At 39.5% G+C, this 21,790-nt stretch overlaps 1 protein-coding gene across 1 annotated transcript in view; it reads left to right on the top strand.

Moving 5' to 3' along the window:
* The first annotated feature begins 1,043 nt into the window (after positions 1-1,043).
* The window catches only part of LOC133867201 (G patch domain-containing protein TGH), a 78,686-nt gene continuing 57,939 nt past the window's right edge, over positions 1,044-21,790 (top strand). Inside the window, exons 1-3 of the mRNA XM_062303912.1 lie at positions 1,044-1,361; positions 10,541-10,631; positions 10,731-10,825. Coding sequence (XP_062159896.1) covers positions 1,227-1,361; positions 10,541-10,631; positions 10,731-10,825 — 321 coding nt within the window. The 5' untranslated portion in view covers positions 1,044-1,226. The remainder of the gene's footprint in view (positions 1,362-10,540; positions 10,632-10,730; positions 10,826-21,790) is intronic.

Raw genomic sequence — 21,790 nt, 5'->3', positions numbered from 1 at the left:
GAAGAACCAACATAAGAGACGGCTTGATGGGGAAAATGCTTGGTGCCTTTCGAAAACGACAGGAGAGAGGAATGCCAAGAGAGAGAGAGAGGGGAGGGGGAGGGAGTGATGACACTGGGGAGGGGAAATGACCTAATTTTCCCTCCCCAACACCTTTTGGCAACCTTTTCTTTCTTTAAAAAAATTAAGACAAAATGCTACGTTGGACTGTGTTCAAAGTATGCGCAATAAACATTTCCCTTTCTTAAAAAGCTTTTCAAATTCATTTATGAAATCCATAACGTGTTAAAAAAGTAATGTTATACATACTCTCGCTTTTTCAAATTCATTTTTCCACATGTCACATTTATAAGTGGCTTTTAAAATTATTATTAAATTAAGATTTAATAAAAATTTATCACAAATTTATTAATAATTTTAAAAGTCATATAAGGGTGTGCAAAAGAGTAAGGTTAGGAACCATATTTTATTCTCTTAAAGTTAATATGATTTTTAAAATCATCATTAAATTTGAGATGTATTATTATTATATTTTGATCAAATGATAATTTTAAAATTCCCGTTAGCTATAAAAAAATAAAAATAAAACAATATAAGTATAAGTGTGTAAGAGTAAGATTAGTCGATGCTAAAGGTGTTGTTTGGCAAAGCCAGGGACGGAACACAGTAGTGGATGATATTGTTCACGTTTTTTTAATTTAATTTTTACATTTTTCAATAACAATCAACATCAAAACATTTCCATTTTCTTTCACTTTTTTTTATTATGTTAATAATTTTTTATTACTATTAAAATAAAAAAAATTCACTACAATAAAAACTTTTTTCACTTTTCTATATAATTTTTTTTTTACTTTATATCACGTCATCACTTCTTACTAATTTCATAATTAATTATTAATTACTCTGTTATGTACCTGCATATGCCAAATAACACCAAAAATACGTGGCATTACCACCCAAGCATTTTTCCTTTTAAAAGCTATTTTTTGTTTTTATAGACACCTATAAAATGTACAAGTAAAATTACTAAAAAAAAATTACGCATCAGTTATCCTCGCTCTTTCTTTCTCTACACTCTTCCATCACAAGGCTTTCTTTGTTCTGCAACCATATTTTCCAAACCCTAGTTCTTAGGATGTAATCAATCACAGAAATTTCTCATTTACTCTAATTTATTTTCGAAATCAGAGCTGTGATTTCGTTTCTGATAATTTGAGGGAAAAATGGATTCGGACGAAGAGGATTACGTGTTCTACGGAACGCCGATAGAGCGTGAGGAAGAGTTTACTAGCCGTAAGAAGAAGGCCGTGGCTGAGGCCTCCGGTAACCTCCGAAGCCTCCCCGTCTGGAAGCAAGAGGTACGCTTGAAGTCGCTAACTCCTGGTTCACATTTTCCTCCTCTTGTTTGGTTCCTGGGAAAGCTCAGGATAGTGAAACCGAAATAAGATTTTGATTGCTTTTTATATATATATATATATATATATATATATATATATATATATAATATTTGTTTGGGTTGCGATGTAAAGGCGAAAGTTCAGTGTCATTGAGCCATGTGATTGCGTTAGGATAAGTTTTGGTGGGCCTCATTATTTGTTTGGAACTGGAAACAAAAAGTTTGCATTGGAAACCCTAAATTGGTGGAAACAGGAAAAGGAATATGAAACTTTGTGCTTAATGAAAAAGGAAAAGTGAAAACTACTAAGCCATTTTTTTTCCCTGTCCTAAGCCAAAAAGGTAATGTATCATTTGAGACGTTGAGATTCAACTCTTCAGCAATTTAAATCAAATGTCAAGTAACATAAATTTTGCTTCTACTTCATTTTCTCAGCAACATTTGCCTGAGTTCCTGTTGTATACCGCCTGTATATGTAGGGATGCCTTACATTTTTTTTAAAACTTTCTATTGCTTATCAAAAGAAGAAGAAAAAAAAAAACTAAAAAATGGGAGTGTTGTGCATTAATCATCCTATCTAGCTTTTTTTTTGATAAGTAATAAACTGGTCTTATTAAAAGCGTAAGACGCCCCTAAATACACCGGAAATATAATAGATTTTGAAGTTCAATGCATTTCATTGATGTATAGTAACGTATAAATAGAGGAAGATATTACATGAGTAAACCTATCTAGAATTTGAATTACAAATATATAAAACAGAATTGTATCTATCTATATTTGAAAATACAGAATCCTATCTCTAGATACTATCTATTTGTTAGGATTCTGTTATTTGAGTAGTTTGAAGGAAGTGGACTGTGAGAGGTGTTCTTGACTAGAGAGGAGTCTTCAAATGTATCTGGACGTGAGGATGTCTCTGCACATGTAGGTGGTGAGGTGGCAGTGAGATCGTCATCAGTTCTCAGTGCTCGGAGTGGCTCGCATTGACAATGGAGATCCTATTGGGTTACCCGGAAGATCAAGAGTTCATCAAATCCTTCAGGGAAGGGTCAAAAATCGTGATCACTCGGAGAGGTAGTAACTAAGCTGGCCGTTTCCTAGAGGTAGCAGTTTTCAGGCTGGGTGGCTAGAAAGGGTTCATTTTGATCCCTGAGGGCCGTGGTGGGTGGGGTTGGATCAAATTCTCAGATGAGATGAGAAAGACAGCTACTTTTCTTTCTGCAAAAATGGATTGCGGTTTTGGGTCTCCGACTGTGTCGGTCGAAAATGAGGGGAAGAAAGAAGAGCAAAAGCTGGGTATGGATCCTTACTAGAAGGGGCCCTCCTTTTTGGAGGTCTTGAGGTCAGGCATGGGCCCTATTGCGGGGGGTAGCCAATCCAGGCTGTTTCATGCTTTAGCGGAGCCGTGTGATCTGGACCTTCTCCCGTCAGTAAGGCAAGCAGAGGAAGAGCTTAGAATGACGGTGGATTGTTTCTCTTTGGAAGCACCTTTGCCTGAACTAATGGGTATTGACCGGCCTTTCTGTCCGTCGAGTAAGAAGATTCTAGCACATCCAAATTTGAATTTTAAAATTTCAAAACGTTGCACGTGGAGCAAGTTGGTTATTGGGTCTAACTTGGCTCTGGGCCGGGCTGTAAGAAAACTTTTGGCCCATTTTGTTGGGACTGGTCTGGGTCATCGTTCGGGTTTCCGCTTAGCCCGACTCTTCCCGAAACCTGTTCTTTCCTGTCCGTTGAGCATCCTGTTGGAGATGTTGTTGGAGATTTCTTCTGGGTCTCCCTTGGATAGCCTTTCTATTGGTGTCTTGGTGGACGCTCCGTTGGAAACCTCTGAGAGTGTGGGTTGGCATCGTCGAGCTCTCCTAGGTGTCTTCTTCAATCGGAGACCTCGTCGTCTCCTCCTCTGCCGGAGATAACATCGCCGGCAGACTATGGGGTGATGTTGGGTTTGTCTTCTTCCGGAGTTGGGCCTAGCTGTTGACACCTTGATCTAGACGGTGATTTGGGTTCGGGTCCGACAGAGATTCAGCAAGACTCTTCATCGGAGATTTCTTTGGGGTCAGAATATGGGGTGGCTTTAGCGGGTGTGGATCCATTGGACGTAGATGGGGACTCGGGTTTTGTAGTCGGGCCAAGTCTTCCTTCGGTAATCCCTGGGTTTTTGGGTTCTGTAGTCGGACTTTTTGAGACTTCTTCTCTTCTTTCAGCACTGGAGACGTCTTCCATGGTTTCTCCGATTATCCATACAGATTCACTCTCTTCGGCTGAGATGGATGAGAAGTTGACGTCGGAGTGGGAGGTAGATGCTAGGAAGAAGGTTGCTGGGTTTTGGGCGAGGTTCCGGGAGTATGCGTGGAAGGTGTCTGAGTAGCATAACGAGAGGTTCAGGGCTATTACGGAAGAAATTATTAAGCGTTAGAAGACTAAGGGCAAGAAGGAGCTTATGAATCTGCAAAGCTCCGTTAATTATGGTGACTTTAAAACTTCTTCTAGGTGTAGGAAAGGTAAGACCCATGTGATGTAGGGTTGTATGCCTTGGGGGTTTTTGTAGTTTGTTTCTCGGGGCCTTAGGTTTATTTTTTTCCTGTTACTTTAGTTGTTTGATGGGTTTTCGGGTTAGCTTTGGTTCTCCTTTGTATGCCTCCTGTGTACTTAGGGGCGCCTTATGCTTTATTTCTTAATAAAATTTTAATTACCTATAAAAAAAAAAAAAATTCGCAACCAAAAGAGGTCAGTGGTGGCAAGGGCAATGGCACGATATTCTGCCTCTGCCCTCTGTACTAGAATGTGCAACCACTGATTGTTTCTTTGCAGTTCAAGAAATTAGATAGGATTCCAAATCGATACCAATCCCAATTGTAGACCGACGATCATCCGGATTTCCTGCTCAGTCAGAGTCACAGAATGCCTGAAGAGTCAATAGTGCCCTTAAGGTAATGAAGGACTCGTTTTGCCGCTTTTTAATGAAGTGTAGAAGGATTATGCATGTGTTGACATAACTGGTTGATAGAAAAGGCAATATCCGGACGTGTGAAGGTACAATATTGCAAAGAACCCACTATATCCTAGAAAAATACAGTATTTACTCCTAGACATTATCTTATAAGTGGAGTAGGGACGTAATAATGGAAAACATGAACATCCAAAGGAACGAAACAGAGAATAGTCAAGACCTTTGTTAAAGAGTTTAAAATATGGTGAAACATCTTCAAGAACTGAAGAAGGAAGACGATTGATGATGAACATAGATGTGACAAAAGCATCAACCCAAAATAAGAGATGAGAAATGAGATTGAGCAAGCAGGGAAAATCCCATTTCCATGATGTGATAATGTTTGCGCTCGGCCACACCATTTTGTTGTGGTGTGTGAGGATAAGAGACATGGTGAATTGATTGGACATATATTCACCACCACCATCATATTGAAATTGTTTGATGGAACTAGAGAATTGATTTTCCACCAGAGATTTGAATTGAACAAAGACTGTGAAAACATTGGATTTATTATGAATGGGATACAACCAGGTAAATCTGGAAAAATCATCATGAAAATAAAAAATAGGACGAACAGCCACCCAAGGACTTTGTAGAGCATGACCAAACATCTAAATGGATGAGATCTAAAGGACACAAAGAGATACGAGGAGAAGATTGAAATGGAAGCTGCTTGCTTTTGCCAAGTTGACAAGGTTCGCAAACACCATTCAATTGCTTGACCCCACTGACTGGAAGGAAAAATTGCTTTAAAACTTGAGAAACAACTTGTTGAGAGGCATGACCAAGGCGAGAATGCCACACAGCTGCAGAAGTCTTGACACCTAAGAAAGCAGTCAATGCATGTTGCTTATTGACCGAGAAGGATTGCAAATGAAGAAGGTAGAGACCACCTTCACTCCGGCCTTCCAATAGAGTGATTCCCGTGCGGTTGTCCTTAACAAAGTAATGAGAACCATTGAGGAGAAAAAAAACGGTCATTATCTTGACAAAATTGATTGATTGAAAGGAGATTAGCATAAGCTTGAGGACAATGTAAAACTTTAGAAAGATGAAAAGAAGATTTAGGAGTATGAAAGCTCATAGAACCAGTGTTTTGAATGCTCAAACTTGTGCCATTCTCCACGGCTACATCTTCAGACCCCAAGTATGGCTACTGTAAGGAGAGATTCTCAAGATTGGTAGTGATGTGTTGATTCGCAACACTGTCAGCATACCAGGGACCATTATCAGCATCTTGGTTGGAGTGAGTTACTGTTGCAGACAGTTGAGCAAGAGGGTGACGACCTTGGAAGGCATGATCCATCCTATAAAAGCAATCCAACGCTTTATGACTTAATTTTCAACAGATTTGGCATGGGGGTCTAGCAGTGATAGAAGAAGAGGTAGGCTGATATTTTGGTGAATAAGAGTTTGGTTTAGGGCCATTCCAACGCTTTCCAGAGGGTTTAGACTTATGGTTTTGATTATTGGCATTGGGCCTAGAGGAGAACATGGCAAACTGATGACTGTCTGCAGTATTGGAAGCTGTTTGGCTATCCAATAGAAGCTTGTAAGAGAGTAATTCATCCTGAAACTCAGTGAAGGTAAGTGATTTGTAGCGGGAAGCCACAGACAAGGATGTGACAATAAGGTTAAATGAAGGGTGAAGTCCACAGCATCATCAGTAACCGGTTGACCAACAGCTACTAGTTGGGCAGAAAAATGCTTAGTAGTTTCAATATAATTAGTGCACCCTTTAGAGCCTTGATGAAGACTCTGTAGCTGGCACTGAAGATGAGAAATTCTGGTCTTTGAATGAGAGGCAAACCAGTTGGAGAGTGAGTCCTAGACTTGTTGGGCGCTGGTGACACCAAAGGTGGTTGACATCACTTTCTTCGTGAGAGTGGCATTAAGCCAAGAAAGAACAAATTGGTATTTCTTATTCCAAAGTTGGAAAGCTGGACGCAGGGTAGCAGTAGCTTTCCCTTGGTCATTCAGGATGTACTTGGGGGGGCACGGTTCAGGATGTACTTAGGTGGAATGAATGGGACATCAGAGTTGGAAGCCATTGATAGAGAAAAAGATAGAAGCGGAAAAGAAAATTGTAGAAGAGATCGAAAAATCTACTTGAGCAATTTAGAGCTCTGATACCATAATAGATTTTGAAGTTCAATACATTTCATTGATGTGTAGTAACGTATAAATAGAGGAAGAGGTTACATGAGTAAAACTATCTAGAATTTGAATTACAAATATATAAAACAGAATTGTATCTATTTATTTTTGAAAATACAGAATCCTACCTCTAGATACTATCTATTTGTTAGGATTCTATTATTTGAGTAGTTTGAAGGAAGTGGACTGTGAGAGGTGTTCTTCACTAGAGAGGAGTCTTCAAATGTATCTGGACGTGAGGATGTCTCTGCAAGTGTAGGTGATGAGGTGGCAGTGATATCGTTTACAAAGTATACTAGAGAAAGCACATAGCTAGAAGGAGAAAAGAAACCGCCCAAAAAAAAAAAAAAAAAAAGAAGAGAAAAAACCCAACAAACCTTCAAAACCAAAAGCCCTTAAACCCGAACCCTCAAGAAGCACACGCTACTACAACATGAGAGCCCTACTACAACACGTGAGGATGCGCTTGTAACACCAAGTAGCCTATAACAAGAAAGAAAACCCAACAACCCTAAAAAACCCAAGCCCTCAAACCCAAAACCAACGGGAAACCCCAACCCTACACCATGTGTGACTTGCCTTTCCTGTGCCGGGAGGTTGCGCTAGAATCACCGTAGTTGATAGAGCTTACCAGATTCTGAACTTCCCTCCTACCTTTGGACTTTGAACGCGCTGACTTAACTCCTTGATGGAAGTCCTCTTCAATGGCTTTCAAAACCGCCAATGACGGATCCAAATCCTCATCACTATCCAACTCCTAGTCCAAAGCCAAATTGGCAGGTAAAACTTCCAAAGGGAAGGGAGAGTTGCCAAGCTCCCCATCCCAATTTTTGTCACTTTGTTCTCACACAATCACCCCCCTAGATGGGTCAAAACCTACTGGCCACTTTTGAGATTGGGTCAACCCATTCACCTTGAGATCCTCTCCCTTAATGGTGGTAGGCGAACCTGGAATTTACGCACCTTCCTTTACAACCGAAGTCTCCCTTTAAGCAAAAACCGCTAGATCTTCTTTCTATTTCGTTCTGTGAGGACCTCCATCCTCTCCCTCTTCTTCCAGTTCCTTTCTAGGTCTTTCTTCTTCTTTGGGTCTTTTTGTTTTTGGGTTTCTCTTCTTCATGGGGTGTCTCTTCTTCTTCTTCTTCGGTGGATGGGTATTTTTCGGCGCTCTAGCGCCCGGCCGATGATCTCTCTGTCGTGTTCGACTTCAACACGCCTTCGGCGCTGCTACGGGTCTCTGCCACGCGTGTGGCCCATGGAGTTTTTTTGAAAGTTGGGAGTTAGATCTACGGGGTTGGGGGCTTCTTCTCCATGCACGCGCCCCCCCAGTGGCTTCTCCGGCGGATTCCGCGCCGTTCCGATGGGTTTCCTGCCCGGTTTAGAGCCACTCACTGGCATCTGTTCTTTTTTTTTTTTTTTTTTCTTAAAAAAAATTTCCTTGTATTTCTGTCATTTCTTTTGTATTGTGGGTTTGTTGTTGGCTCGGGTTTTGGGTGCCTCTCTTGGGTTTTACGGGTTTGTTGGTGTGTTTTTTTGGGAAGGTTGTTCGGGGCTTTTGGTGGGTTTTGGGGGGTTTGTTGGGTTGGGGTGTTTCGGGGCAGGTTTGGGAGGTTGATTGGGGGTTTCTATTTTTTTTTTGTTGGGGGGGGGGGGGGGGGGGTTCTACTGTATGTTGGGTGTTTGATTGGGGTTTTACTGTACTTTGGGTTTCTTGTGGGTTTTCTTGAGTTCTCTTTAGTGGGCTAGCTGGGTTGTTCCTGTGTATACTACCAGTGTACTTAGGGGCACCTTACGCTTTTTTAATAACAATTCTTACTTATCAAAAAAAAATTATATTGAAATTTATTGCTGGTTAACCCTCCAGTTGTAGTCGAGATTTTAGATGATGAAGTTTTGCTCATTTTTTGAAATAGTGGGTTTCTTAAGAAGGCCTAGGGCGTGCTATGATGATGCAAAGATTATGATTTTTATTCATCATTGGATTTCTTTGTAACACCCCCTTCTCGTAGGAAGACAATATTAAGCATCGTTCGAACCAGATACACAAGGATACAAGAATTCTATAAACTGGAAATTAAAGCAAACTAAACATCTCATTAAATAAAACAAACTATCATATCATTGCTACTATATCTCATCCCATTAAAACTTAACCGTTGAACCTTAGTTTTAACATAAGAAAGCATACTGAAACATAAAAGAACTAATGTGCTACATGCATAATTAAATCTCTTCTATGTGAAGGCTTTTGACTCTAGTTTCCCTAGCGTGTAGAATCATTTATGACATCATTTCGGTTGTCTTAAAACGTAAAAACAAAAGGTGAGTCGAATACTAAGTAGATACTAGATACATCATACAAAAATAAATGAAATTGGAAACATTTTTCATTTTGAAAACATCGAAAGGTACATGTAAGACATTTAGACGTATTATAAACATTCTTTCTTTTAATTTATTGAATGGCCGACACACAATTATGCCCTGTGTGTAAGGGTTGCGATTACAGGGATCCCGGCTCTGCTCCCTTGGCCATACGTGGAGTCATGTCTAGGATGTAGACATCACTCAATAAACGATGGTGCATTTGAGTGAGCCATACCGGACGGACCATATGAGATGGTTGCTTCTGCTCATTAGCTTTGGTACCATTGCACATCATTTCATATGGCCAAAACAATTGAAAACCTTTCATGCATTCATACAATTGTTTTCTTTTTTCTTTCTTTTCATTTACTTTTCATCAAGTATCATAACATATTCATAACATAGCGGAAGAATGTACATAAAGTCATTTACATTTAAACCCATAATCAAACATATAGTAGTGAATGCGTAAAAGGGGCTACCAAAAGAAAGGCTAACATTATATCATATACCTTAAAAACATTGAATTGGCATTTTGAAGAAAAGTAAAGGTACAATCATATCTACTTAGCTCGTTCCTTAGCTTGAGCAGCTTTGATTAGGTCTAACAAGGTCGCTTTGATAACCAAACTACTTAAACATGCCTGCGTGTCACCAATGATCTCAATTCCTGATCTTTCCATGTCTAGAAGAATCTGTGTCTTAGCAGTGAACATCACAGCCATAATCCCTAAGGATGACTTCCTGTTGAGAGTGTGCTACCACACGACAAAATAATAATAAAAAAAGAAGACAACAAACAACACAAAATTAACCTAGGATGGATCTAGGGTTTTACATTCTTATTAAACTAGTAGTGCTTGTTTGTGTTTTGGACATAGTATTGGAGTTAAAATCTCATTCTCTCTAAAGGGCTACTAGTAAAATGGGAGCCATGATGAAAAAAGAGTAACTTGAAAAGGGGCTTTTTTTCTTCTTCTTCTTCTATCTATTTATAATCACTTTTTAGATGGTTGCCATTTAAATGAGTTGAAGATTATTATGCTTTAAACATATTTTGTTTTGATAGATAAGCAAAGAAATATTATTAAATAAGCGTAAGGTATCCCTAAGTATGAAGTATACAAAGGAAACCAAACCAGAAAAAGCCGAAAAATCAAAGAAAACACCCGAAAAACCCAAACATCCAAGACACCCAAAGACAACGGAAACCTAAACCCAAATAGCCAAGACACCAAAAGCCCCACAACTGAAACCCCCAACCCTTGCCAAAACACCCTAAACTACATTACATCACAGCAAGGGTCCCCTTGCCTTTAAACATATTTATAATCCTTTTTTTTTTGAAAGGTAACATTTTTATAATCACTTTAGTGCAAACAATTCTTTGGGGCCACACCCGTGGACGAAAGCCCGAGCCTTACTTGACCTGTGTGGAGGGGATGCTTTGCACGGTGTTTTGGGGATCTAGTCGGGACAAAGCACCGGATACCCTGGTTATAAAAAAAGAGTTAAAAAGATCTTTTAAAATGGTTCTGAATATGATAAAGAGATGGCAGGTCCTGACTAATGCTGATTCTCTTTTCTCTTGATTTTTTTTTTTTTTTTGTTATCTCTAGGTTACAGATGAAGAAGGGCGAAGAAGATTTCATGGAGCATTTACAGGAGGTTTTTCTTCTGGTTATTACAATACTGCGGGATCAAAAGAGGGTATACATTTACTTATTTATTTAAATTTGAATCAGTGTTTTTTTTTAATGAAGTTCTGAGTGTAGGTTAACAATAAAACTGAGTGAAACAAATGTGTAGGGTGGGCTCCACAATCATTTATATCATCTCGAAAGAATAGAGCTGAAGTCAAGCAGCAGAGCATTTTGAACTTTCTGGATGAAGATGAGAAATCTGTATGTTTCATTTGGGCCTTGCCAAGATATATGTTTGCTTAAGATTGCTTCACTTAGAGTCTCTCAACTTTGTGAATTCATTGCAGGGATTGTAACTGTTGGGAATTTGGTACATGTTTAGGAAATTGACATATTTTCCATTTAAAAAGATTTTGTCTCTAGAATGAAATATCCATGAGGGGAATAAACTTCTATGGCATGAAAAATTTATATACGTTGTGTAAAATTTATATTTTTATTAGAGGATGATAGGCCTATGTATTGTATAATATTTCATGACTCAGGGTTGTGATTTATTCCTATTCTTCAGCAATTTCAAACATTGTTTAGGGGGTAGAGGATAAGGGGGGATGAAGATACGAAAAGATGAGGAGAGAGGGAATAATTATCACTTTTTTTTTTTGATAAGTAAGCAAAGAAGTTTATAAAAAGCGTAAATGCGCCCCTAAATATACAAGAAGTATACAAAATGACACCAAAACAAGAAAAAAGAGGGAAGAGAGGAAAAACACTCGCAAAACTCAAATACAAGAGAAAACCCAAACACCACAACATAACCAGCCTACAAAACCCAAAGACTATTATATCACATCAGGGGCCCTCTTGCCTTTCCCTGGCTAGTACCAAAACCCCTGGCATCATAATTAATTGTGCACTCTAAGTTCTACACCTCACGACTCCCTTTCAACTTAGAAGTGGAGACTCGAGCCTCTTGACGTTGTTCCTCGTCAACTTGAGCCATTTAGTCTAAAAAGCCCTGTACATTCCCCCTTGCGGGAGACCCCCAGAGTTTGGAAATAGAAGCTAAGATCAATCGCTGCCATGGGAGAACCACCAACCTCTTCAAAACCGCATCCCCTCGAAGATTCACCCACCTTTGAGAAAGACTACAGAGGAGGGCACCCAAACACATAACTAGTTAGTAGGTATCCCTCCTCTTGTTTGTATGTAGGGTGACTGGATAGGAAATGATAAAGTATTATGTAATTGGTAATGGGGGAGAAATTAGTGATGAAGGTTTGTTTAGACATTGTTGAAATGTTAATGAATTAGCAAAGGTGAAAAAGGAAGTAAAGGAGAATTCACTAAACATGGTATCCTCTTCCTTTAAATTATCCAATTTGAGGGAACTAAAAAAGTGGCTTTGAGAGCCTATGACTAAGAAGCCACAACACGGATATGGGAGACGACATAAGAACAATGCATATATGCGATACTTCAATTCTTGAAAAGCTATGATATTACATGGCATTGATACTTTAATTAATTTACATATAAATAAATATTGCTAAGTACATGTTATGTTAATGTTTAGTTTAAAAGACAATAACAATTGCTAAAAGGTAAATCATGTCTAAATAATAAAACATTTTCATATATACATGTAGACACAGAAATAGAAACACACACACATGGAGTTATCATGGAGAGAGAGAGAGAAATTATATAAGTATCCTATAATATCTTGGAGTTTTCTTATTGGACACACTTATCAAAATAAGTTTCCTTACTGGACACATATTGGACATGGACACAACTATTGGTTCAAGGTATCCTTGCTTCCTAGAGTAACAGTATTCTTACAATTTCCCTCCAATCTAGATCGGAGGGTCTGCTCCTCACCTTTCCTCTCCTATCCCTCCTTTCAAATACCCGTAATTTTTCAAGAACGGTTCGGAGGTTGATTGAGTTAATGACCTGATTGTGCATGGTTAAGGTTTTCTTATATGTTGACGAAAATTATTAGAAGAAAATTTTCCCTTTCCGTTGACTTGAGATTCACGTCAATTTCATTTTTTCCAGCCAATTTATTTTCTGAAGAGGAAGTTGCAGTTCAATGGAAGTAAATAATTTTATCGATTTCTTTGTGTTTTCAATTATTTTATTTTTCTAATCAATACAAGGGGGAGAGATTAAAGAGGGAGATCTTTGCCGCTGTTAATATGGATGAATGATACAGGTTGCGAGTTGGCGGGAAAGCTTCCATACACACTGTAGGGAGCGGCCCATTTAGCAACCAGGTGTGCTCTTGAGTTTGCTAATTTGCTAACTTTTGAAGCAATCTAGCTGGGGAAGGTGTGGAGTTGCCAATGGATGTCAGAGATAGTAGGGGCTATTTGTCAGTCGGAGATGAGGCTGGGTTGTTAATAGCCAAGGTAACCACCAGGGAGGTTTGGAGTCCCCTTCCAGAAGCAAGGGTTTGATTCCCCAGGAGGCTGCAAATTTCAATGCAAGCAAAGCGGCAAGCGGTTTCCTCGGGTTGACATCCTGTAGAGGGAGGCATTCAGCTATTGTAGAAAGAATCTGGCCTTGGTCATTGTTGAGGACTGCTGCTGCCACAACAAAAGACTTCCTAATAGCCACATTGAAGTTGACTTTGAGGCGGCCTGGGGTTGGAGGTTTCCATGCATCGTGGTTGAGGCTTGAGTTCACCCAGGCATTCCTGTGGGCTCGGTTGGCAGAACAAATTTGTCTCAGGATGGCTGGAATGTCGGGTTTGGAGTCATCGTGGGCTAAGTTGTTTCTAGAATACAAGATAATGTCCATTGTTAGAGCACTAGCAGCAAATACTTAACCATTTTCCCTAAATTTAGGGAACAAAATTGCTTTTTGCTTCCCTATACAAAAACATTTCACAATAGATTCCCTTATATTTTCCTATATCAATTAATTACTTTATTCTTATTCATACTTTCCTACTTTTTGTCATTATATAACTCATTGGGTACCTACAGTGCTACCCAATACATTAGGTAGTACTGTAGGTACCCAAGGGTTTAGGGGAAATATAGGAAATTGATGTGGGTGATTTTTTTGTTTCTTTTTACAAATTTTTCCTATATTTAGGAAATGGAATCCCCTATAGGGTATCTGATACTAGTGCTCTTATTGCAGCGTGGATTTGGAAGTCATGGGCCTCTTTATTGGGGCTGGCTAGGAGGGAATGGGTGCTAAGGATAGCCTTTATCCTTGTGGAGATGGGTTGGCCATCAAAGGTGGCTGAGTCCAATCACCACATAGATTCAGATGCCATAGGTTAGGAGATGGGAAGGGATTGCCTATTTTTCTTCTCATAGCTGTAAAAATTATTAGGGAAAAACATTCACATTATGCTTTCTAGGATTATGCCAAATAACTAAAAACGAGGGTAAAGTATTTTTTTGTTTGTTTTTATTTTTGTGGCTATAGATGCTAAGTGCAATATAGGTATGAAACATTGCGCTTTACGGGGGCACCAATGATACATGGGCTCTGAGAGAGAGGGGCATAGTCATGATTTGTTGTTAGTTTTTCCAAGGTATTCATGCATCACAATTTTGGTTTTACTTTTTTATTTAGTGAATGTCCTTTTTGAAAGCTGATTGTAAATGTATTTTCTTTTTCGTGCAAGAAGATATGTGTTCCATCTTTATTTGTTGAGTTTTTATTTTTTATTTCTTTTATTTTTAATATATATTAAAGCACAACACACTCTTAGTGGTTCTCAAACTATTAAGACTCCTAGCGAATATGGTGAGAAGACTCCCGGTTGATCAAACTCCCGGTGAGTGTTGATAACACAACGGTTAATAAGGATAAGATTAAGTGGAAGAGTTTTACTTGTATTTAGTTTGCTGATTACAGTTTCTGTATTAGAATAGGATACTTGTAATCAGGTTCTCTAAGAGTTAGTGTTAGATTAGAAAGCTAGAAGATAGGACTTATCTTGTATTCTGTGTAAGCTCTATATATATTGAATAGACGCTCACTAGATGAGCAAGCTTGAAAAGCCAAATAATCAGAACTTTTACATGGTATCAAAGCCTCTCATAGACTAACGTTCCCCCCCCCCCCCCCCAAAAAAAAAAAATCATGACTGAATCCACGGCTTCTTCTGCTGCCTCATCTCTTGCTCGATTTGGGATACAACTCACCATTAATCCGCCATCTTCCAATATTGTTTTCACTGTCCCAAACATGGATCATACCTTGAAAATCAAACTCTCCAATTGGCATTTTACTAGTTGGAGAACTCGGATCATGGCTTATGTTAAAGCCCAAAACACATATGGCTTCCTGGATGGAACTTCTTAGCCTGTCCAGATCATTCCAAATCCGAGCACTACTCTAGATGCTCCTGCAACCGTAGCAAATCCAGAATACCTTGCCTGGTGTCGACGTGACTAGATGTTGCTCAGCGTGCTGATCTCCACGCTCACCCACGCTCACCGAATCACTTGTTGTTCATGTCGTAGGATATGCAACTTCTCATCAACTTTGGACTACTTTAGTGTTCATGTTTGCCTCTCAAGCACGATCTCGTGTTATGCAGATTCATTATCAACTCGCTACTGCCAAGAAGGGTAGCTCGTCCATCACTAAATACTTTCAATCTTTCAAGGCCATGTGTGACAACCTTGCTGCTGCCGGCCAGCATCTCAATGACTTTGAAAGCATCTCCTATCTTCTTGCTGGCCTCGGATCCGATTATGATCCGTTTGTTACCTCAGTCACTACTCGGCTGGATCCTCTCTTTGCAGATGAAATCTATGGTCATCTTCTTGCCCATGAGATGCAGATCGAACATAATCTTTCTCCCACTGAGCCTTCCCTGCCAATGACTCATCTTTCTACCCGAACTCCAATGTCACGGGGCCGAGGTTATCGTTGTCGTGGCCGCAACAAATATCGAGGCAGAGGATCCTTCTCCACTGGCAATGGCCGAGGCAATTACTTCCAACCTGATTCAGCTGCAACTTCAAGGCCCATTTGCCAACTCTATGGCAAAATTGGACACATTGCTCCCAGATGTTATCAACGTCCAGATCCTGCTCTAGCTGCACCACCTTCTTCACCGTATCAGCTTGCTCAAGTTTATTATTCCTCACCTACACTTCCTCCGGAAGAAAATTGGTACCCGGATACTGTTGCAACTCATCACCTTACCAATAATTTGCAGAATCTGAACATCTTTTCTGAAGAATACACTGGCAAGACTAGATTCGCATAGGAAACGGTACAAGTTTGTCAATTTCCCACTCTGATTCTTCTACTCTGTCTCTCTCTATCGTCGTAACTAGAACCTCAAGCAATTACTTCATGTTCCTAACATATGCAAAAACCTTCTTTCCGTTTGTCAATTTGCTCTTGATAATGTTGTTTATTTTGAGTTTCACTCTTCTCATTTTGTCATCAAGGATTGCAGGACCAGGATCCTAATTCATTACATCCAACTTAAAAATGGCCTCTATCACCTCTTTTCTCCGCAAGTGCCTTCATCTCCATCTCAAGCACTCGTTGGTGAGAGGCCTACATCACATCGTTTGCACAAACGCTAGGGACATCCAGCCCTTCGGATTGTCAACCTTTTTAGCTTCCAGTTTCTTCCAATAAGGCATCATCACCTTGCAATGCCCGTCCTTAGGTCAAGGGTCATCAATTGCGCTTTTCAATTTCTACTACTACTACTATTTGTAATCCTTTAGACTTGCTTTATTCAGATAAGGGTCCTTTCCCAACTCTTTCAATAAATGGAAATCATTATTATGTCTCTTTTGTGGATGCTTTTAGTAGATTTACTTGGGTTTATCCTATTCAATCTAAATTTGATGTTATGCCTGTTTTTCTCAAGTTTCAATTAATGTTTGAACGTCTCCTTAATGCCAAAATTAAGTTTGTCCAAATTGATTGGGGTGGCGAATATTGAACCTCAACAAATATTTTCTATCTGTTGGCATTCTTCATCGTGTTTCCTGTCCTCACACTCATCAACAAGAAGGCTGTGTTGAGAGGAAACATCGACATATCATTGATACAACTTTAGCTCTCCTAGTCGATAGTTCTATTCCCAAGAAATTCTGGGATGATACTTGTTTAACTTCTTGTTATTTTATAAATAGATTGCCAACTCCATTACTCAAAAATATTTCTCCCTTTGAAAAGCTTTTTTCTCAAGTTCTGGCTTATAAATTTCTCAAGGTATTTGGCTGTGCTTGTTTTTCGAATCTCAGACCTTACAATTCTCACAAATTCTCCCTTTGGTCCCAAACCTTATGTCTTCTTAGGCTATAACACACACCATAAAGGCTATAAGTGCTACCATCCTGAAATTGGTCACATTTTTATCTCTAGGGATGTCATCTTTCATGAAGAAGTATTTCCTTTTTCTCACAATACTTCTTAGCAAGCTCCCTCCTCACCAGATCTTCCCTCTTCCAGCACTATCTCCGTTTCTCTTCCCTTATCTATTCCATGTAATCTGGAATCTTCTCCTCCAATTACCTTACCTCACTCTACTCCATCCATATTACCTACTAATTCCAGCCTTACTCCTCCTTCTCTTAGTTCTTCTTCCTCTCTTGTAGAATTGGATGTGTCTCAAGCATAGACACCTACTCTTATCCATCCTATGTGGACTCGATTTCAGAATAATGTTTGCACAATCAGGCAGCTCATTGACGGGACTGTTAGATATCCTCTACCTCGGGCCTGACTTTCTGAAGCTGCTCTTATCGAACCTACTTGCTTCTCCAATGCTGTCAAGATTAGTGAATGGCGCAATGCCATGCAGGTTGAGTTTAATGCTTTGCTTAAGAATAAAACTTGAACTCTTGTTCCTTCGTCGGTAGCCAAGAATGTTGTTGGCTGCAAATGGGTTTTTAAAGTAAAGAAAAAGGCTGATGACTCTATAGAACATCACAAGGCTAGTTGCTAACGAAAGCACCAACGTGTCGGTATTGATCATGGTGAGACTTTTAGCCTTGTGGTAAAACCAACTACCATTTGTACTGTTTTGTCGCTTGCTTACTCTGCAGGATGGACAATGAAACAAATAGACATAGAAAATGCGTTTATGCATGGCCTCTTGTCTGAAGATGTCTATATGGAGCAACCCCCAGGTTTCACTCATCCATCTTATCCCCATCATGAATGCAAGTTACAAAAGGCCCTTTACGGCCTGAAAGAGGCACCACGAGCCTGGTTTGCTCATCTCAGTGGGAAACTCCTTCAACTTGGTTTTCTTGGCTCCAAGGCAGATTCCTCTTTGTTTATTTACTGCGCAGCAGCAGTCACTATGTATTTGCTTATTTGTGTTGATGATATTATCATTGTTTCATTAGTTCCTACTGCCATTGATGACCTTTTACAGCTACTAAGCATTGACTTTGCCTTTGAAGACTTGGGTACTTTGCACTATTTTCTTGAAGTTGAAGTGCTACCCATGAGGGATGGTCTCTTACTTTCACAGTAGCAGTATATTCGGGACTTGCTCACTAAAACAAATATGACCGAAGCCAAACCAGTAACCTCTCCAATGTCTTCCTCTTCGGCCTTATCAGCATTCATAGGAGATCCTATGGAAGACCCCACTTTATATCACAGCACGGTTGGTTCTCTTCAGTACTTGTCGCTTACTCGTCCAGATTTGGGGTTTGCTGTCAATCGGGTTTGTCAATTTATGCATTGTCCGACCAAGCTCCATTGGCAAGCTGTCAAATAGATCCTTAGATACCTTAAGCATACGATCACTCATGGCTTGTCACTGCACAAGGCTTCATCATGTTCTCTTCAAGCCTATTCGGATGCTGATTGGGCAGGATGCCTTGATGACCGCCATTCTACTGGTGCATATTGTGTTTTCCTTGGTTCAAACTTGATTTCTTGGAGTTCTCGCAAGCAACCAACTGTCTTCAGGTCTTTAACAAAAGCTGAATATAAGTCAGTTGCTAACTGGTAGTGCGCTAATCGACTATGTGGATTTTACATTTATAAGTTTACCACTCGCAATAGTACGAATCAATTGTACTATAGTAAGGGTGATAGAACCATAGAGATTATTGGTTGTTTTGCGTAATAGGATATTTAAAATAACGTATCTAACTTTAACTTGAGAGTAAAAATAAGAGTAAAGGTTGTAGAATTGAAGCTACAACAATAGGGTGAATAAATGAAAGCGGAAAATGAAAACAAACTTAAAAGAAACTTAGGGTATTGATCTTGTCCAATCCTCAACCAATGAAATGCTTAAAGTCTATATGGATCTTCCTAACATGCATGATATGAGCGCGTAATGGGCGTCAACCATTACGACGACCTTGACACGAAAACACTTTCGTTAAGACGTAATCATAAGGCACCTAGTTTTACATTAAACAACTCCACATAAAGATTTAAATTACAATTGAAAAACGTTTACACTACGAAAGGTGTGGAGTAATTAATGCTCCCTAGCTTATTACTCTACAACACATCCTAATAAGCATACACAATATATGCCTAGTTAGGCTACAATGATAAGGTATCTAGTTTCACACCGAATGCATCACGTAAAAGTTACACTATAATTGAAAAACGGTTTAAACTACCAAAGGTGTGAAACGACCGGTATTCCCTAGTATACCCTATAAGGTGACTCTAATGAGAAAACACACATTATGTCAAAAAACATCATTGCACAAGACATCATTCTCTTTCAAAAATGTTGATTTTACTCATGAATCCAAGAAAACTCATAGACAAGCATAACTCTTTTTCATGAATAAATGGATTGAAATATTGAAAACAAAACCTTTTAGCATGGGTTTTGCAATCCTCTAGCTTTACACAATCATCAAACATATTAAGAAAATCTCAAAAACATCAAGAACACCTCATGGTTTTTGGAGAGGATTTTGATCAAACCCTAAGAACTAAATTAGCTAGACATAATTGAATCTAATCTAAGCATGAAAATTAATGAAAACAGTAAAGGAAATGAAGAACAACAACTATATTTAACTTCTAAAATTCGGATACAAGAAAAAGAAGAAAAAGAAAAGCAAACTAAGCTAGAAAATTGAAGAACAAAGAAGAAAATACAAAGGGAACAAGCTCTCTGGATTTAGGTCCAGAGAGTTGCATTAAAGGAAATGAAAAACACTAGGATTTAAGTGATACACTTGAGCAAATCCAAAATCCCCAAGAGATGCATGTCTAAACCTAAATCCGTAATCTCATATATATAGAGAATTAGATTTACAAAAGACCATCAAGAATTAATTTTAGCCAAGTATTCAGAGCTGGTCGGCGTCCATTTCTGTCCACAAAATCCAACTTATGATTTGAATTACATAAAGAATTCAAAAGATCTGAAAATATCTGATTTTCTGGAAGACAAAGAAATCGATCGATAGATTATAAAGTCGATCGATCGCATTTCGCTTGATCGCAGTCGGGCTTGTCCTGGTTCGATCGATCGACTTTTCTTTGACTGATGAACTTCGATCGATTGATTATAAAGTCGATCGATCGATTATAAAGTCGATCGATCGAATTGCCTTGGTCAATTCTTCAACTAACAAGAACAATCTCGAACTCTGGAAATGACTAAAATACCCTTGATGTATTTTCAGGTCTAATTCAAGTGTTTTGAATTAGATTTCAACTAAGACCTGAAAATAAAACATAAAACAAAACTACAACAAAACGTTATATATACAATACGAACTAGGTCTAACAAATGTAAATTAAGGGGTCTTGAATCGAACAATTCAAAACTTATCATTAACACGGTTGTTGAATTAATCTGGATACGCTCTTTTCTCCAAGAATGTGGCATTCCACTTCCTACTCCACCAAAACTTTGGTGTGACAACATTGGTGCAACTTTCTTGTCTGTCAATCCAATATTTCATTCTCGTATCAAACATGTGGCCATTGATTTCCACTTTGTTCGAGAATTAGTTGCTTCCAAAGACTTGGAGATTCTCTTTGTTCCAAGTGCTGATCAGCTTGCGGATGTGCTTACGAAACTACTTGTTTCAAAACGGTTTCATCATCTATCCTACAAGCTCAACGTCCGATCACTCCTGTTGAACTTGAGGGAGGGTATTAACGCACAACACACTCCTAGTGGTTCTCAAACTATTAAGACTCCTAGTGAGTGTGGTGAGAAGACTCCTAGGTGATCAAACTCCTAGTGAGTGTTGATAACACAACCGGTTGATAAGGATAAGATTAAGTGGAAGAGTTTTACTTGTATTTAGGATTTTGTCATGTGGAGTCCAAGTCCTTTGAATTTTGGTTTGAGGTTAGTGGTGGAGTGCGGTTGGCTGGGAGGAGTAGAAGTATCTTCCGGGCGGTCATCATTGGGTGGCCAAGTCTATTATGGTTGATGCAAGCAATGGAGGGGTTCACCAAGGGAGATGATTCCGGCGAGAATTGGAGAACTTTTGGTCATGGAAGCATAGCATACGTGGTGCTACGTCGAAGAAACAAGCATGGCCGTTGTCTTGAGCTGTCGGAGTATGGAGGGGGAGGAAGGCGCAACTTTGTTGTTATTCCTAAAGGTAGTGATAGGAAGGGCTGGATGGACTGTTGGGTTTAGTTGCAGAGGTTGAGAGCCTATTACGAGAAATGTCTAGGAAGAAAATCTGAAAGGAAGAATATAGCTGTTGCACTAGTGGTGACCGGTCTACATCAGGATGGGCAGTCGTACGCGGCGTCACTAGAAGGAAAACCGATCGGCAAAGTGATCCCAATTGAGTGCAGGGGTAGTCTGGGCAATACGGGGACTTGTCCGGAAGCAAAGATGGAAATCCCACAATTGCAGGCCGATGATCACACTACAGGAGCGGGTGTATCTTCGTTCAAATTGGGAGATGCTATCAATATGGGAGACGTTATGCAGCAGAATCTGGAACATGCGCAAAATCTAGAAGAGTTGAAGAATTTCCTAAGGTGTTTCAAGCTGGATGCCGAGCGTTGGTTGGGCCTGTTGGAGTTGGGCCGCAAGAATAAAGATGCGGTGAAGTCAGGTGTGCTGCTTGTTGGGGTGGTGGGTGGGACTGTCAAAGCCCAGTGTGAAGCTAGGCTGAGACAAAATGCCCCAATGACTCACGAGGCTCGCGTAGAAGAACCCACATTACTGTGCCAGGTGTATACTCGTTGGTCTCCTTGAAAGGTGATGACTCAGTGGAGAGTTAAACCGAAAGAGCCAAGAGTGTC

This window comes from Alnus glutinosa, chromosome 4 (assembly GCF_958979055.1).
Source record: "Alnus glutinosa chromosome 4, dhAlnGlut1.1, whole genome shotgun sequence".
In the NCBI taxonomy this organism is placed as follows: Eukaryota; Viridiplantae; Streptophyta; class Magnoliopsida; order Fagales; family Betulaceae; genus Alnus; species Alnus glutinosa.
The sequence above is the reverse complement of the archived record's forward strand: the minus strand, read 5'-3'. Positions and strand labels throughout refer to the sequence as shown.